This window comes from Nannospalax galili, unplaced genomic scaffold (genome assembly GCF_000622305.1).
Source record: "Nannospalax galili isolate Female #2095 unplaced genomic scaffold, S.galili_v1.0 scaffold25, whole genome shotgun sequence".
In the NCBI taxonomy this organism is placed as follows: Eukaryota; Metazoa; Chordata; class Mammalia; order Rodentia; family Spalacidae; genus Nannospalax; species Nannospalax galili.
In genome coordinates this window covers 7,020,474-7,033,693 of record NW_008355642.1, presented here as the reverse complement: position 1 = coordinate 7,033,693, position 13,220 = coordinate 7,020,474, and the positions used below count along the sequence as shown (strand labels likewise).

Sequence of the window (13,220 nt, the reverse complement as noted above, 5' to 3'; positions counted from 1 at the left end):
CCCTAGACAATATAGTATAACAACTATGTATCATTCACATTTTACTAGGTACAAGTTATTTAGAGGTGATTTGAAGTATCAAGGAGAATATACATGGGTTATATGCAAGTGTAATCCCAATTTATATAGTAAAAACAAACTTCTGAAAAGTTTTGCTTCAGATTTAGGGGACGTTATCCTGGAGTCAATCCCTTATGGATACCAAAAGAGAACTCTAATCAGAAAAATTACAGAAGCAAGCAATTGTAAGCCATTGGTGAAATTTCACTGTCAAGGTTCTTTGCTTAACTTAAGCCAGAATATATTCCTTGTCTTGGGAAGGGTGGGTTTGCGGTAATCATTCTTGCATGCTCATCAGTCTGCCTCCTCAACTTTGCATAGCTTTAATTGTACCTAATGAAAGAAAAGTAACATTTTTAGTCCTATGTGCAGGAAACATTTTAAATAGAACTGGCCTGGGGCATTTTTCAAAATAAAATCTAAATAATGCAAGATTGTTAGCAGGTACTGTGCCAAGGTTGGATTACATGAGTAATAAAAAATTAACTAGAATCTCAGATTGTCAGGGAACCTTGATCACACCTTTCCTAGGTCAGCCAGAAGGACAACAGGATTCAAACTTGGCCTTGTCTTTGAGTTTTAGGGAACTTGGTTGTCGTCAACAGCTTCATATTAGGGTTTGTTCATGGGTTAACAAGCAATTTGTCAGCTGCTGTTCACATTCCAGTGAACAAAGCCAGAGTGAGTACATGCAGGGTCCTGGCCCAAGGTTGTTTGTGGTTTAAGGGTTAGGGAGGATTGAAACACTTTCTCCTGCAAACCATCAGCCATCGCCAGGGTCAGTCCCCTGCCCCTATTGTCACCCCAAGTTAATACAAGTGCTGCTGGCAGGATCTAAATCATTTGAAAGTTGGAGAGGTTAGGAAATGAACACACAAGAGCATCTCTTCTCCCTGAAAAAACATGCCTAGAGGTCTGGGTTTTATTATAGAAAATACTTATCTAAGAAGCTCCCAGATAATTTAGTGAAACTTTATTAACCCTTTGACCTTCAAGGTTCTGACCTTTGTCTCATAGCTAGTACTTTATAGAACTTGGAAGTTTCTTCTTGCCTTCACCTTTTTCTTTTGGGTCACTCATTTTTTTTTTGTATCTAAATCAGCACATCTTTTTGATCCTTTCGGACCTGGCTCATCCTCTGGTATTAGACCTGTTACCAAATCAACTATTTCAGACCCTTTCCTGTCAAGTAGCACTCCTAAAGTAGTGGCTTATCCTAACACATAGTACCCAGTGTGCCATTTGTAAATATAAGTGATTGCTTGTGATTATTATATCACAAATAAATGATAACTTGTTTACTAACAATGTACATATCAATGCAAGCTACATTAATAATTCCAGTTATGGCTAAAACTTATTGATTTCCTAATATGTGACAAAAACTGTTGGATGTTTTATATACATTACTTTGTTTAACAAAACTGTCTGGAGCAGCCAGGTATTATAATCATTCCATTTAAAAATGTAAGCCTAGTTTTGTTCACAGTTATTTAATAAAAGGAGCCATTTTCTTCTACCTCAGTGAAATCATCATAAATCTTATCCTCGTTTTTCAGTCAAGGAAACTGAGACTCAGAGAGGCTAAATAACTTCTCTGTGGTCACAAAGCTGCTAGCTGAATCTAGCTATCCTTAATTCAAAGTTAGTGCATTGTAGCAAAGCTATTTTATTATATCTGCCCTTTATTCTGTCTTATTGTTTGACCAGGAATTATTATATTTTGGAAAGCGAACTTCTTTTAGAGCATCAAATATTCTGTCTATTCTGTTATTTAGAATTCTGGTGCATAGTTCTCTTTTCATGGAGGTAATAATGGGAAGACATTTAATAAGTAAATATCTTCCACTTTCATGAGTTAATATCATGAAGCATATGTGATCAAAATCAGAACATCCAGAAGCATTCAGAATATTTTGGATATCCAACAGGAATTATTGTCTTTCTTCTCTGTGACTGTTAATTTTCTCTGTATCCTCTGACCTAGTACTATGTCTCCCAGAAATAGCCAGTGTGTTCTATTCCTTGCCAATGTGCTGATGCAAAAATCATGGCTAATCCTCCTTTAGTGGTGATCCAAGAATACCTGAAGATTATCTAGGTCATATTTATATAAGGAATTTGATAGTTGACTAGTGATATACATAATCTGAAAGAACAAAGGTGTTGTATTAACGGGTATTAATACAAAAATTTCATAGACACAGCATGACTTTTGAATACATATTTTGTAATACCCACTCATTTAATAAACCGACATTAATTTACCATCTAGTGCCTATTCATTTCGAGTCCAAGAATAAAATGATGAAGAACAGCGTAGTTTTCTATTATTAGCTTTTGTTTACAATACAAGCATATTAGATAATCAAAGAAAACAGCATCTATAAAGGCCTATGGTTTTATTAAGCTTGTTGTGTCAAAGGAACAGAGAAAATGCCACTGTGGCTCTATCTTGCTGAGCAGAGAAGAGATTTTTATAATGTGCCAGATCACATATGGCCTTGTAGGAAGCAAGGGGACAGAGACATTTAGCATTGAGCTAACATAAGCATATTCATATTCATTGATTGATTGAGTCAAAATTTACTTTTCATTCTTTAGATATTTTAATAGTGATTTAAGCTCCTAATGTTTTTAAATGTGTCTAACATCTGACAAGAATTTATTTCTTTTGATCCCCAATGGGCATAACCTATGCACTTTGGTACTGGGAACCCACAACAGAAAGAAAGAAAAAGCCACTCCATACATAAGATATTGGTGCTGTATCTAAACATCAGAACTGGAATACTTTAGCACTGTTATTATCAGATGATGCTTAACCAGTCTTTTCAGATGAAATTTGTCCAGTCCCAGTTATGAGTGTATTTTTAATAATTATCTTCACTGGAAACCTTTTTAGGAATCCTTTTGATTTCTTGTGCTTGTGAACCTACTGTGCACAGCCATCTGCTTTCTTGTGTTTTATATGATGTGTGGGATATTGTGACATTTCAATAAATAAATATTAAATAGTATGCATAGCACCCAACCATTTGGGGCCATCTTAAAATGAGGTTGGCATGCTAATTCCATCTGTTATAGGATTGTCAGTACTTGGTGTTAGAATTACTTGTTTTTGCAAAACTGCACTTGATACTTTTTATATTTATCAGTGAGTATCCCTAATATCCCCAGAAAATAATGTTAAATATTCTTACCAAGATTAACAGTTGACTTTCTCAGTCTTGTCAAGCTGCTTCTGGTCTCCTCCCACATACATTTCAATTCCCCTTTGTGTGCTTGACATCTTCTGGTTCTGCTTGTGAAACAGAATGTATACAGAGGAAGGAAGGCAGAATATTTATTTATTTGCAGTTAATCAAATTAATCAAATTGGTTTTGAAGCTTTCTTTTTCTATTCTTTTTCATGTGTGTAGTGTGCATGTGAGAATGCATGTTTTTACATGTGTATGTATGCATGGATGTGAGGGTGTGCATTCACGTGTGAGTGCACACATGTGGAGACAAGAGGTTAATGTCCGGAACTTTGATTAAACTCTCTCCTGCCTTATTTATTGAGGCACAGTCTCTCAATCAAACCCAGAGTTTGCCCATGTTAGTTTGCCCTAGCTAGTTTTGCCCTAGCTAGTCTTGCCCTAGTTAGTTTGCCCTAGCTAGTCTTGCTAGGCAGGTGTCTTTGGGGAGACACTGTCTCCAACTTCTGAGGCTGTAATTACAGGAAAGCTGCCATGCCCACCTGGCTGTGATGTAGACTCGAGTCCTCTGAACTCTGGTCTTCACATTTGTGAGACAAACACTTTAATCACTGAGACATCTCTTCAGTCACAAATATATTTCTTGAGCTCACATTTTGTCTAATTGTTTACCAGGTATCTATATCCAAGGTTATAAGAAAGCAGAATTATTATTCTTAATATGTTCATATAATGCGTTCATCAGTGAACACTCTTTCTAATGTGGCTTGATAATAAATTTCAGTGTTGAAATTCCCTTATGGTGATAGTGTTGATGGATAGAATTAATTCCATTTGGCCACACCTTGATATTTTCTTTTGGGGAAACCAAAATCCAACCCCTAGCACATTTCAGTAAGTACTTAAAATTATGTATACCAACAGGTGTTCTTTATATATTAATATGGCTTTCTATATGTATTTCATAAAAGGAAATGTTGGTATAGAAGCCAGTGGTAAAATTCAGCAATCACTGGGATTATTGTTGAAACACTGGCCACAATGTAAGAACAGAAATGGCTACAACCACAGTTTTGGAAACTTTCTCAGAGCTTTCAATCTCAAAGTTTCATTGAAGCATTATTTATTTCCAGGAGAAAGAAGTCTCACTGCATTAGAGTTTGATAGTTTGCTCTGGTTTTTGCTTGTAGCTCTGTAGTTATCTCATTATCAGAATTTTCACATCATCATTTTTGCTTCACAGTATCCTGTTGGTTGAAGTAGAAGGCTGTTATATGTTGTTTTGATGTTGTTTCTCATTTCCAGGCATGTCCTTAAATGGAAAAGTCAATAGTCTTGAAATATATAGAGTACAAAGTTGTAAATACCCAATAAAGACATATTTTTATTTCTTTGTTCCTACAGAAATTCCACATATTGCATGAAGGTATCAATGTCCTTGACTGTTGCAGAGAATGAATCAGGCTTGTGCTACAATAGCAGGATCCGCTACTTAGAAAAATCTGAAGTCACTAAAAGAAAAGAGATCTCCTGCCCAGATATGGATGATTTTAAGAAGTCTGATCATGAACCCGATGTTGTGTGGTACAAGGTAACTGAGTATATAACATCAGACAAAATTTTTAAACCTTAGCCAATAGCATGCTTGATATAGAAATTTTACTACAAGTTTTTGGTATTAAGCACTTCAGTGAGAAGAATAAACAGATTTATAATGAAATCATTTAGAATTGTGACTTCTATAAATTATTAATTTTTTTTACATTTTGAGTAGATGTCAGAAGCAGTCCCACTTTCCCCAACTTCTAAAAATAAATAAAATCTCCACCCCAGCAAATAAGAAGAAGGATAAATGTTTAACTCACAAAATAAATTAGTTGAAGGAGGTAGAAATATGTACTGAGGAAAGAAAGCCCATCATTATCAGTATTACCACCTACATCGCATAACCACTGTTACCATGATACACCCTGTGAGCCACTGCAGCAAAATCAGAGGAGACAAACCGACTTTGTGTTGCTTGTGCAAATGCAGTTAGGGTTATGAGTAGTTGGACATCAGCAGCATGCAAAGATTTTATGGATAACAAGAACATGTGCTGAGCTATGACTACCTCCCATTCTTTTACCTTAACAAAGACAATCTTATGTTAAATAACATATTTATTTCACAAAAAAAAAACCTATAGAAAGCGGGCTGGAGAGATGGTTCAGCGGTTAAGAACACTGGTTGTTTTTGTAGAAGACCCGGTTTTGATCCCAGCACCCACATGTCAGCTAACAACTGTCCGTAACTCCAGTCCCAGGAGATCCAACAGACTTTTCTGACCTCCGCAGGCATTACACGACATGGGTGCACTTACCTACATGCAGGCAGTATACGCATATACATAAAATAAAATAAATAAAAAACTATAGATAATTTAGTGGGACTTTTCATGCTATTATAAACCTCTTTCTATTAAATATTAATTATGTGCCATTCTCTGTAATAAAATTGTTCTCTCCATTATCTCATTTAAATCTCAGTACAACTCCGTGTGATGTGTACTTTTCTTTTTATTTGATAAAGTAAAAACAGTGTCTTAGAGAGATATAATCTGTTTAAAGTTACAGAGCTAAAGAAGATTGACTTGCATTCAAGGCAGTAGGACTAGAGAGATCATTTTCTTAATAACTATGCTTTTATACAATGATTCATCCTTAATCATGGACACTTCTGAAAGACGCAGGGTTGGTGAAGAACAGCCAGACCCCCCCACTCCCCCCAAAAAAATGTAAAAAGAATTTACTTCAATTTTATAAGCGGGAAAGGGGACTTGACCTACCCCAGAGTTAACAGCTGGAGGTAAAATCCAGGTCATCAGCCTCCTTGTGTAGTAATTCATGTTGCTATCTGATCTTATCTTTCTGCTAAATTCTTTCTTCCTTTTTCCTTACATCTTTAAACTTCTCTAGCAATTTGCTCCTTGGGAAATGCTCCCTTTTCCAAATGGACCAATAAATTGAGAACAAAAGAGTTTCTAATCTCTGCCTGGATAATAATGTCTAAAATTTAATTTATTAGATCTAAATTTATATTAGCTGATATGTAAAAGTATAAAATTTAATTAGTTGCTTGAAATAATATTTAGGTGTTCAACAATTGAATCAGGTTAAACATATCTTTCTCATCAGACAGTTTTATTAATTTGTAGTGAGAACCTTTAAAAATTTTCTCTTTTATTTTTAAATATACTATAAATTGTTAATTATAGTTAACTTACTGTTAAATTATAGCACACCACAAGTTCTTGCTCATACGTAAGTATAAATTCCTGGAGATTAACTAACATCCCCTCTTTTTCCTTCCCTTATTCTTTCTAGTCTCTGGTAAGCACAACTATGCTCTGAACTTTTGTGAGATAAATTTTAGCATTCCACATATGAATGAGAACATGTGGTACTTTTATTTCAGTGCCTGACTCACTTCAATTAAGAAAATAACCTACAGTTCTAACTATGTTATCACAAATGACAGTATTTTATTTCATATATTTTATGGAAAGTATTACACTGTATCTATGCAACACATTTTCATTATCCATTAGTTAGTTACACATATTTTATGGTAAGTTTTACACTGTATCTATGCAACTCATTTTCATTATCCATTAATTAGTTAGTGGACACCAGGATTTTATTTTTACATCAATTCAACGTGCCTTTTGTTTTATTATACTAAAAACACGGTCTATGGTCTCTCAATGGGATAAGCTCAGTCCTTAGAGCTACTGTATAAATTATACCTTATCCCTATTTTTTGTACATTCATTTTATTATTTTTATTTTTATGTGTATGAGTGTACTGTCTGCATGTATGTAAGTGCCTCCTTGCATGCAGTGCCACGGAGGTCAGAAGACAGTGTCACATATCCCTGGAACTGGAATTATGACCAAATGTTAGCTGCCTTGTGGGTGCTGGGAACTTAACCCAGGTCCTTTGCAAGACCAATCAGTGTTCTTAACCACTGAGTCTTCTCTCCAATCCCACCTTATCCTTATTTATGAAAAAGGTGAATTGAGTCTTGGACAAAAATTCCATAGCACTTTGTAGTTTTCATTTTAGATACTGGCCTTTGGAATACTGTAAAGGGCCCATATTAGAAGCTAGAACGGTAAGGTGGAGCCCCTAATCCTTGGACATGTGTTATTGACCCTTGATTCTTATACAAACTTCCAAAGAAAATCCTGGAAGGTGTTTTCAAGTATTAGGAAAATGTTTCCGTTTTATAGTAAATATTTAGGCAAATTGCTCTGCATCCTTTGAAGTTTATGTATACCCTACTTAGCTGTGCAGGACTTGGAGTTTCTTTGGCTACAGCATAACAATATAAAGAGGACGGTACAGTTGTCCAGAGTTTATTTTGGGATGTATCCAAACTTTAATGTGTCTCATATATTATTTCTAATGTTTTATACTGAAAATATGTGTTTTTACCACACTCTTTGTGGCCCTTTTCAAATATACAATCTTTAAACTTGTTTCTTTTCTACTTAGTTCTACTTTAAAAAAAAAACCCTACTCCATGATAATAATATGATCACCTTCTCTTTTGGGATTCCAAGATTGTATGGAATATGTTGTGGCTGGCCTCTAAGGACTATCATTCCCTGCCAATCTGTAATCCAGACAGAAGACATCTAGGCATCTTAGCAATATCCTGATACAAGACGAATGAAAGACAGACACCAGGGTAGAACACTGAATAATTTTTATTAACATTTTAGAAATGAGAGATGAAATATTTTCTCTATATAATGAAGGACATTTAATACTGCCTGAGCACTTGTTTTCATAAAAGTTGTAGTCCCTTTAGCTTATTTTCTGTTTCATTTTTTATCATTTTCATTTTTGTTATATATTAATTGACAAAATTGGTTCCATTATGACATTTCTATACATGTAGATTATATATTTGGTCATATACACCTGTTACCCTCTCTTGTCCACCCTCCACTCCTCATCATACCTTTCCTCTTTCCAATATGATCTACTTTTCCTTTATCCAATTACTTTTTAATTTTTGTATGTGTATGAGTATATAGCCTACATATATGTAAGCGCACATGTCATGCAATGCCTGTGAAGGTCAGAAGAGAGTTTCAAATTCCTCATAACTGGAGTTAAGGATGGTTGTTAACTGCCATATAGGTGCTGGGAATTCAACCTGGGTCCTCTACAAGAGCAGCCACCACTCTTAACTGATGAACCATCTCTCCATCCCCTCTTTATTCAATTTCTAAATGGAATAATTATCTAACTTATAGTAAAACAACAGTGGAAACACATGCAATAAATAAAAAATAAAAAACCTTAAGATGCAATATGCACCTATTTAACAGCTTCCTCAGTTGATAATTTAGTGTTGATAAGATAAAGCATGTCAGTTTGGACTTGCTACAACTGTCTAATTTCAAATGTTTGTCATTAACTATAAATGATACTGTTTGAAAATAAATGGTTTTGCACATATTCATTCATTCATGCAACAGGTCATTGGTTCAGTGTAAATTTTCTCAGTAACATCCTGGTAGAGGCACCATGCTAGAAACTGGGAATATTGTAGTGATAAATGTAAATTCCTCTGTTCTCGTGGGAGGTAATAGATAAATAAATAGGCCCTTGCAATTCTCCAGGAAGGACCTTCATCAATTAAAACATTAAATGAATAGCTTCTACTTGTTGTTAACAATATCTTTCTATTGGGCAAAGGCCAATACACATACATGATTTCATGGTAGTCAGTGTCTTTATAAAGAAAAACTTAAGAACTAAAGAGTATTTAATATTCTCTTAATATGTCATAGACAATGAAACCTTTTACATGACACAGCACACTTAGGAAGTGATAATATGGCAGAGTAAAGTGAGTGGATAACCTGTCCTGAGTATATTAGCTGCTCCAGACCCCTTTCTGACTGGTTTAAGACTGGAAATCCAGAGATCAATGTGTTTATAGAACAGTAACCTTTGCAAAGTATTCCAGAGTGCTGTGCATCACTTGTTTAGAAACTCATGTAGGTTCCCATAAAATGTGACATATATATTTTAACCTAATGAGAGCTGAGTAACTCAATCTTGGTTGTCCTGTCACTGTCCAAAGAGACTGAAATTGCCAAGGAAGACAACTTACGTTTTGTTCAAGATGAAAGTAGAACTAAGCAGTAGACATTGCAGTATTGTACGAACCTTACGGCTTATCTAGTACAATCCTTTCTTGAACATGAAGAAAATGAAAGTCAAAGGTTAAATAACTTGTTTAGATGTAATGAAACCTATTTTTGCCTTTTCTTGACATTTACCAAGTTTTGCAAAAGTTCAGAATGCAATGAAATGATTATGTGTGTTTGTACATGTTGCTCATTCCTAATCCTAATGCTTGAAATGCTCCAACATCTGAAACATTTTTAGTAATGATTCCACAAGTGGAAAATTTCACAAAAATAAACTTTGCTTCATAGACAAAGTTGCTAAGTATTATATAACATTGTCTTCAAAATGTGTAAGTAAATTTTGTGCTATATTTATTCTTCATCGCCAAGATGGCCAATTATATTATGTCAGTATCTCAGAAACCTAAAACAAATCTTAAATTCAAAATGCATCTTGTCCCAAGTACTTTGGATAAAGGAAACTTAATATGTATCTTTAAGTGTATATGCATAAAATAGACCATTTGGACAAAGTAAGCAATGCTAAGGGTCATAAAGTCAGTTGAATCTTCTTCCACATCATTTTCATTATAGCAGTTAACTAAAGTTACTCTGTTTTTACATTCTTTCATGATTGTCTATCCATCCTATAGCCCTCCTTCCTTCTCTCTTTCTTCCTCCCTCAATATACATGAACTTTATATAAATGTAAATATATGCAAATATTTTCTATATATGTAAAATATATTGTTTACTTGAAAAATACACAAGCATATTTTCTTTTCCCTCATTTTCCAAATATGGAAGCATATTAGACATACCATTCTTCAAATCTCTGCATTACACACGAACATCCTTAGGGAGAATTGTTTTCTCTCTAATGCTGAGGATTGAATTCAGACCCTCATGCATGGTAAGCACATGCTACATCATTGAGCTACACACACACTCCAACATCCAATTTAATTTTTAATCGTTCATAGGATGAGCTATTTTATTATTTAAACCATTATTTTATTTATGGATATGTTTTAAGTTTTAGATTTATTACTCAAAAAGGTTCAACATGTACATTCTTAGTGTTCCATGGCTCACATCTATACTGCTTACCTAGTTAGACCCTCCCCATCCTGACCCCATTGCCACCTTGGCCTAGGACCCCTCCAGCTGGTAAGTCATATCCTACTCACTGGGTCTTGGTCCTTCTGTTCTGGTACTGGCTCCATTCTCACCACCCCAGGGCTCACATCTATTTTGATCAGCAAGTTAGACCCTCCCTACACTGTACCCATCCCTACATTGGGCCTAATCACCCTCCTGCTCTTCCTGTCTGGGAGTTCCAGATTATTCTGACAGAACCTGACCACTGGATCCACACAGTCTCAAATTTGGCCTAGCCCCCTTCACCCTGATGGAGAACTTTTGACTAGTCAGCCTGGAAACATCCTGTCCTACCAATAAAACTTGCTCAAAAGAAGTTACAACATGGGTGACAGCATACACAAGACCTTTGCAAGCTCAAACCAGCCAGAAACCCAACATAGAAGTGGGTAAATGGATATAAATCTCCAACCTTATCTGAGGAGTGATTGGCAACTAATCATTACTTGATGAGTGACAGGTGGAATTCTTGAGGAGAATTCTAGGCCGACTGACCAGCCTCCAGTGGATGGACTCACACTGAGGGACATATGGGGACAGAAACTTGACTCTACAGGCCTTAGCATATAGGACAGAATTCATGAAATTTGGCAGGGGGAGCCGATGTGGGTGTGCAGAAAGCAGGGGAGATCTAAATATGATGAAGATGCATTGTATGAAATACGCAAAAATTCAATTTATAATGTTAAAAAGTTTCAATATGCTTTCTTCTAAAAATGCATATATCTTTGTATCCTGGCATACAAGATAGGGATGGCCTGTTTATTCTGTTATTCAACTTCATATTTAAGGTTTACCTGATACAATTATAAATTTATTTGAAATGTGCTATATAAATCTTTAAAGTGAAGAGACAATATTTTACTAATCTTTTTTTAATTTCATACCAAGAAATCTCAAGGGACTCCACAATAAGAAGAAAAAAATAGAAACAGTGAAATAATTCAGTTAGATTATTAAAACCATAAATTTTAATAGGATTTCTTTTGACTAGCAATAACAAATTAAACATATAAAAGACAATGTAATGTCATCATCTGATTTACTACAATGACAAACTTTAAAAACTTTCAGCAATTTTAGCCAATTAATGAAAGAAATCTGTATAAAACTATTTTTCTATCAAAGAACGGGACATCTTATCTGAATTAGTGGAGAGGTAGTGTTTATTTCTTTATGGAAATACATCACAGTTTAATGTGATACAATTTAACAGCTGAAACTGGAAAACATAATTATACAGTTCATATGTTCACATGGATGTATAGAGTATATCCAAATTGTCAAGAAAATATTGATAAAAACATTCATAAGAGGAGATTTATTGTACCAAATATTAGCATTTATTGCAAAACAACACCAATTAAAATAGCAAGTTTAGAACAAGATAGCAGGGCAATGTAATAAAATAGATAATCCAAAGATGAATGTAGAAGGTGGATGATGGATTATTAAAAATGATGTGGATATAATTGACTGTTTCCATGAAAAATAGATCTCTGACTCACAAGCTGTGATTGAGAACGATTTCAAATGGATCAGAAAGACTTAATTTCACCTCCAAAAAGAATGGCTTAGAGATGACCATTTATAAACACCATTATTCATATTAATGAGCTAAGTTTTCAGAGATCAGAGCTTTATGTTGATTTATCTGTGACTATTTTCTTAAATGGTAAAATGGTCTTTGGAGACCTCATAATAACACAACCCAAAGGACCAGCACTTCTTGCTAATAAAATAGTTAGCCAAAAAGCTTGATAATTTTGAATAACTATAAATCTATATGTTTTTGTATACACAAAAGCATATTCTGTACTTAACATTCTAATTTTGTAATGAGAATTTTCAAAGATAGTTTTATCAGGAGGAATGAACTGAAAATTTATGATGGTTTCTAACTACAATCAGTGCTGAAAGAGTTCATTTCTACCATGTATTAGAAAAGGAGGGCTCTTTTCTGCTTACACACTATAAAATGATGTTATAAATGGGAGGAATGCGTATTTGATATATGTAAGAATCATTTGATTTTAAGTGTTGAGGCAAGAATTCTGGTCATTCACTAGCCATTATTATGGATAAATCATTTGGTGTCAGGGGATCTCAGTTTCACTGCATGTAAGTTAATAATATTTGCTTTATATCCTAGAATTGCTAAAATTGTTAATGATAAATCCTTGCTTGATGTTGGTTGCAACTGTAAAAATGGGAGTTTTATGGTTTTTAAAACTTTCATTGATAATTGAAGCTTCTGAGAACTTTATGTCATATTATTCTATATAATTTACAGAAAGAAAAATTCATCCTTTTATGAATGTAGTTTGACTAATGTGTTTTCATGAATAAATGCTACCATGATCATCTATAGATCATTTTTCTCTCTACATACCTCCATATCTCTTTGTATTCAGTTTCCTTCTCCCAGCTTCTGTCCTTGGTTAAAAACTCATATATTTTCTAAGGCTCTTCCAGATAGTAACCCAACACACTACTGGAAAAATGAACAAAATACTGACAATGGATTGCCGTAGATGAGGAACAGCTGATCCTCCTGGAACAGGGACCTCTGGCTGACTAGATTTACCAGAAGGGCAGATAGGGG

General features: G+C 34.5%; 1 protein-coding gene across 1 annotated transcript in view; it reads left to right on the top strand.

Moving 5' to 3' along the window:
- The window catches only part of Il1rapl2 (interleukin 1 receptor accessory protein like 2), a 1,274,770-nt gene that overhangs the window by 642,012 nt on the left and 619,538 nt on the right, over nucleotides 1-13,220 (top strand). Inside the window, exon 3 of the mRNA XM_008852990.1 lies at nucleotides 4,665-4,851. Within this exon, the coding sequence (XP_008851212.1) occupies nucleotides 4,665-4,851 (187 nt within the window). The remainder of the gene's footprint in view (nucleotides 1-4,664; nucleotides 4,852-13,220) is intronic.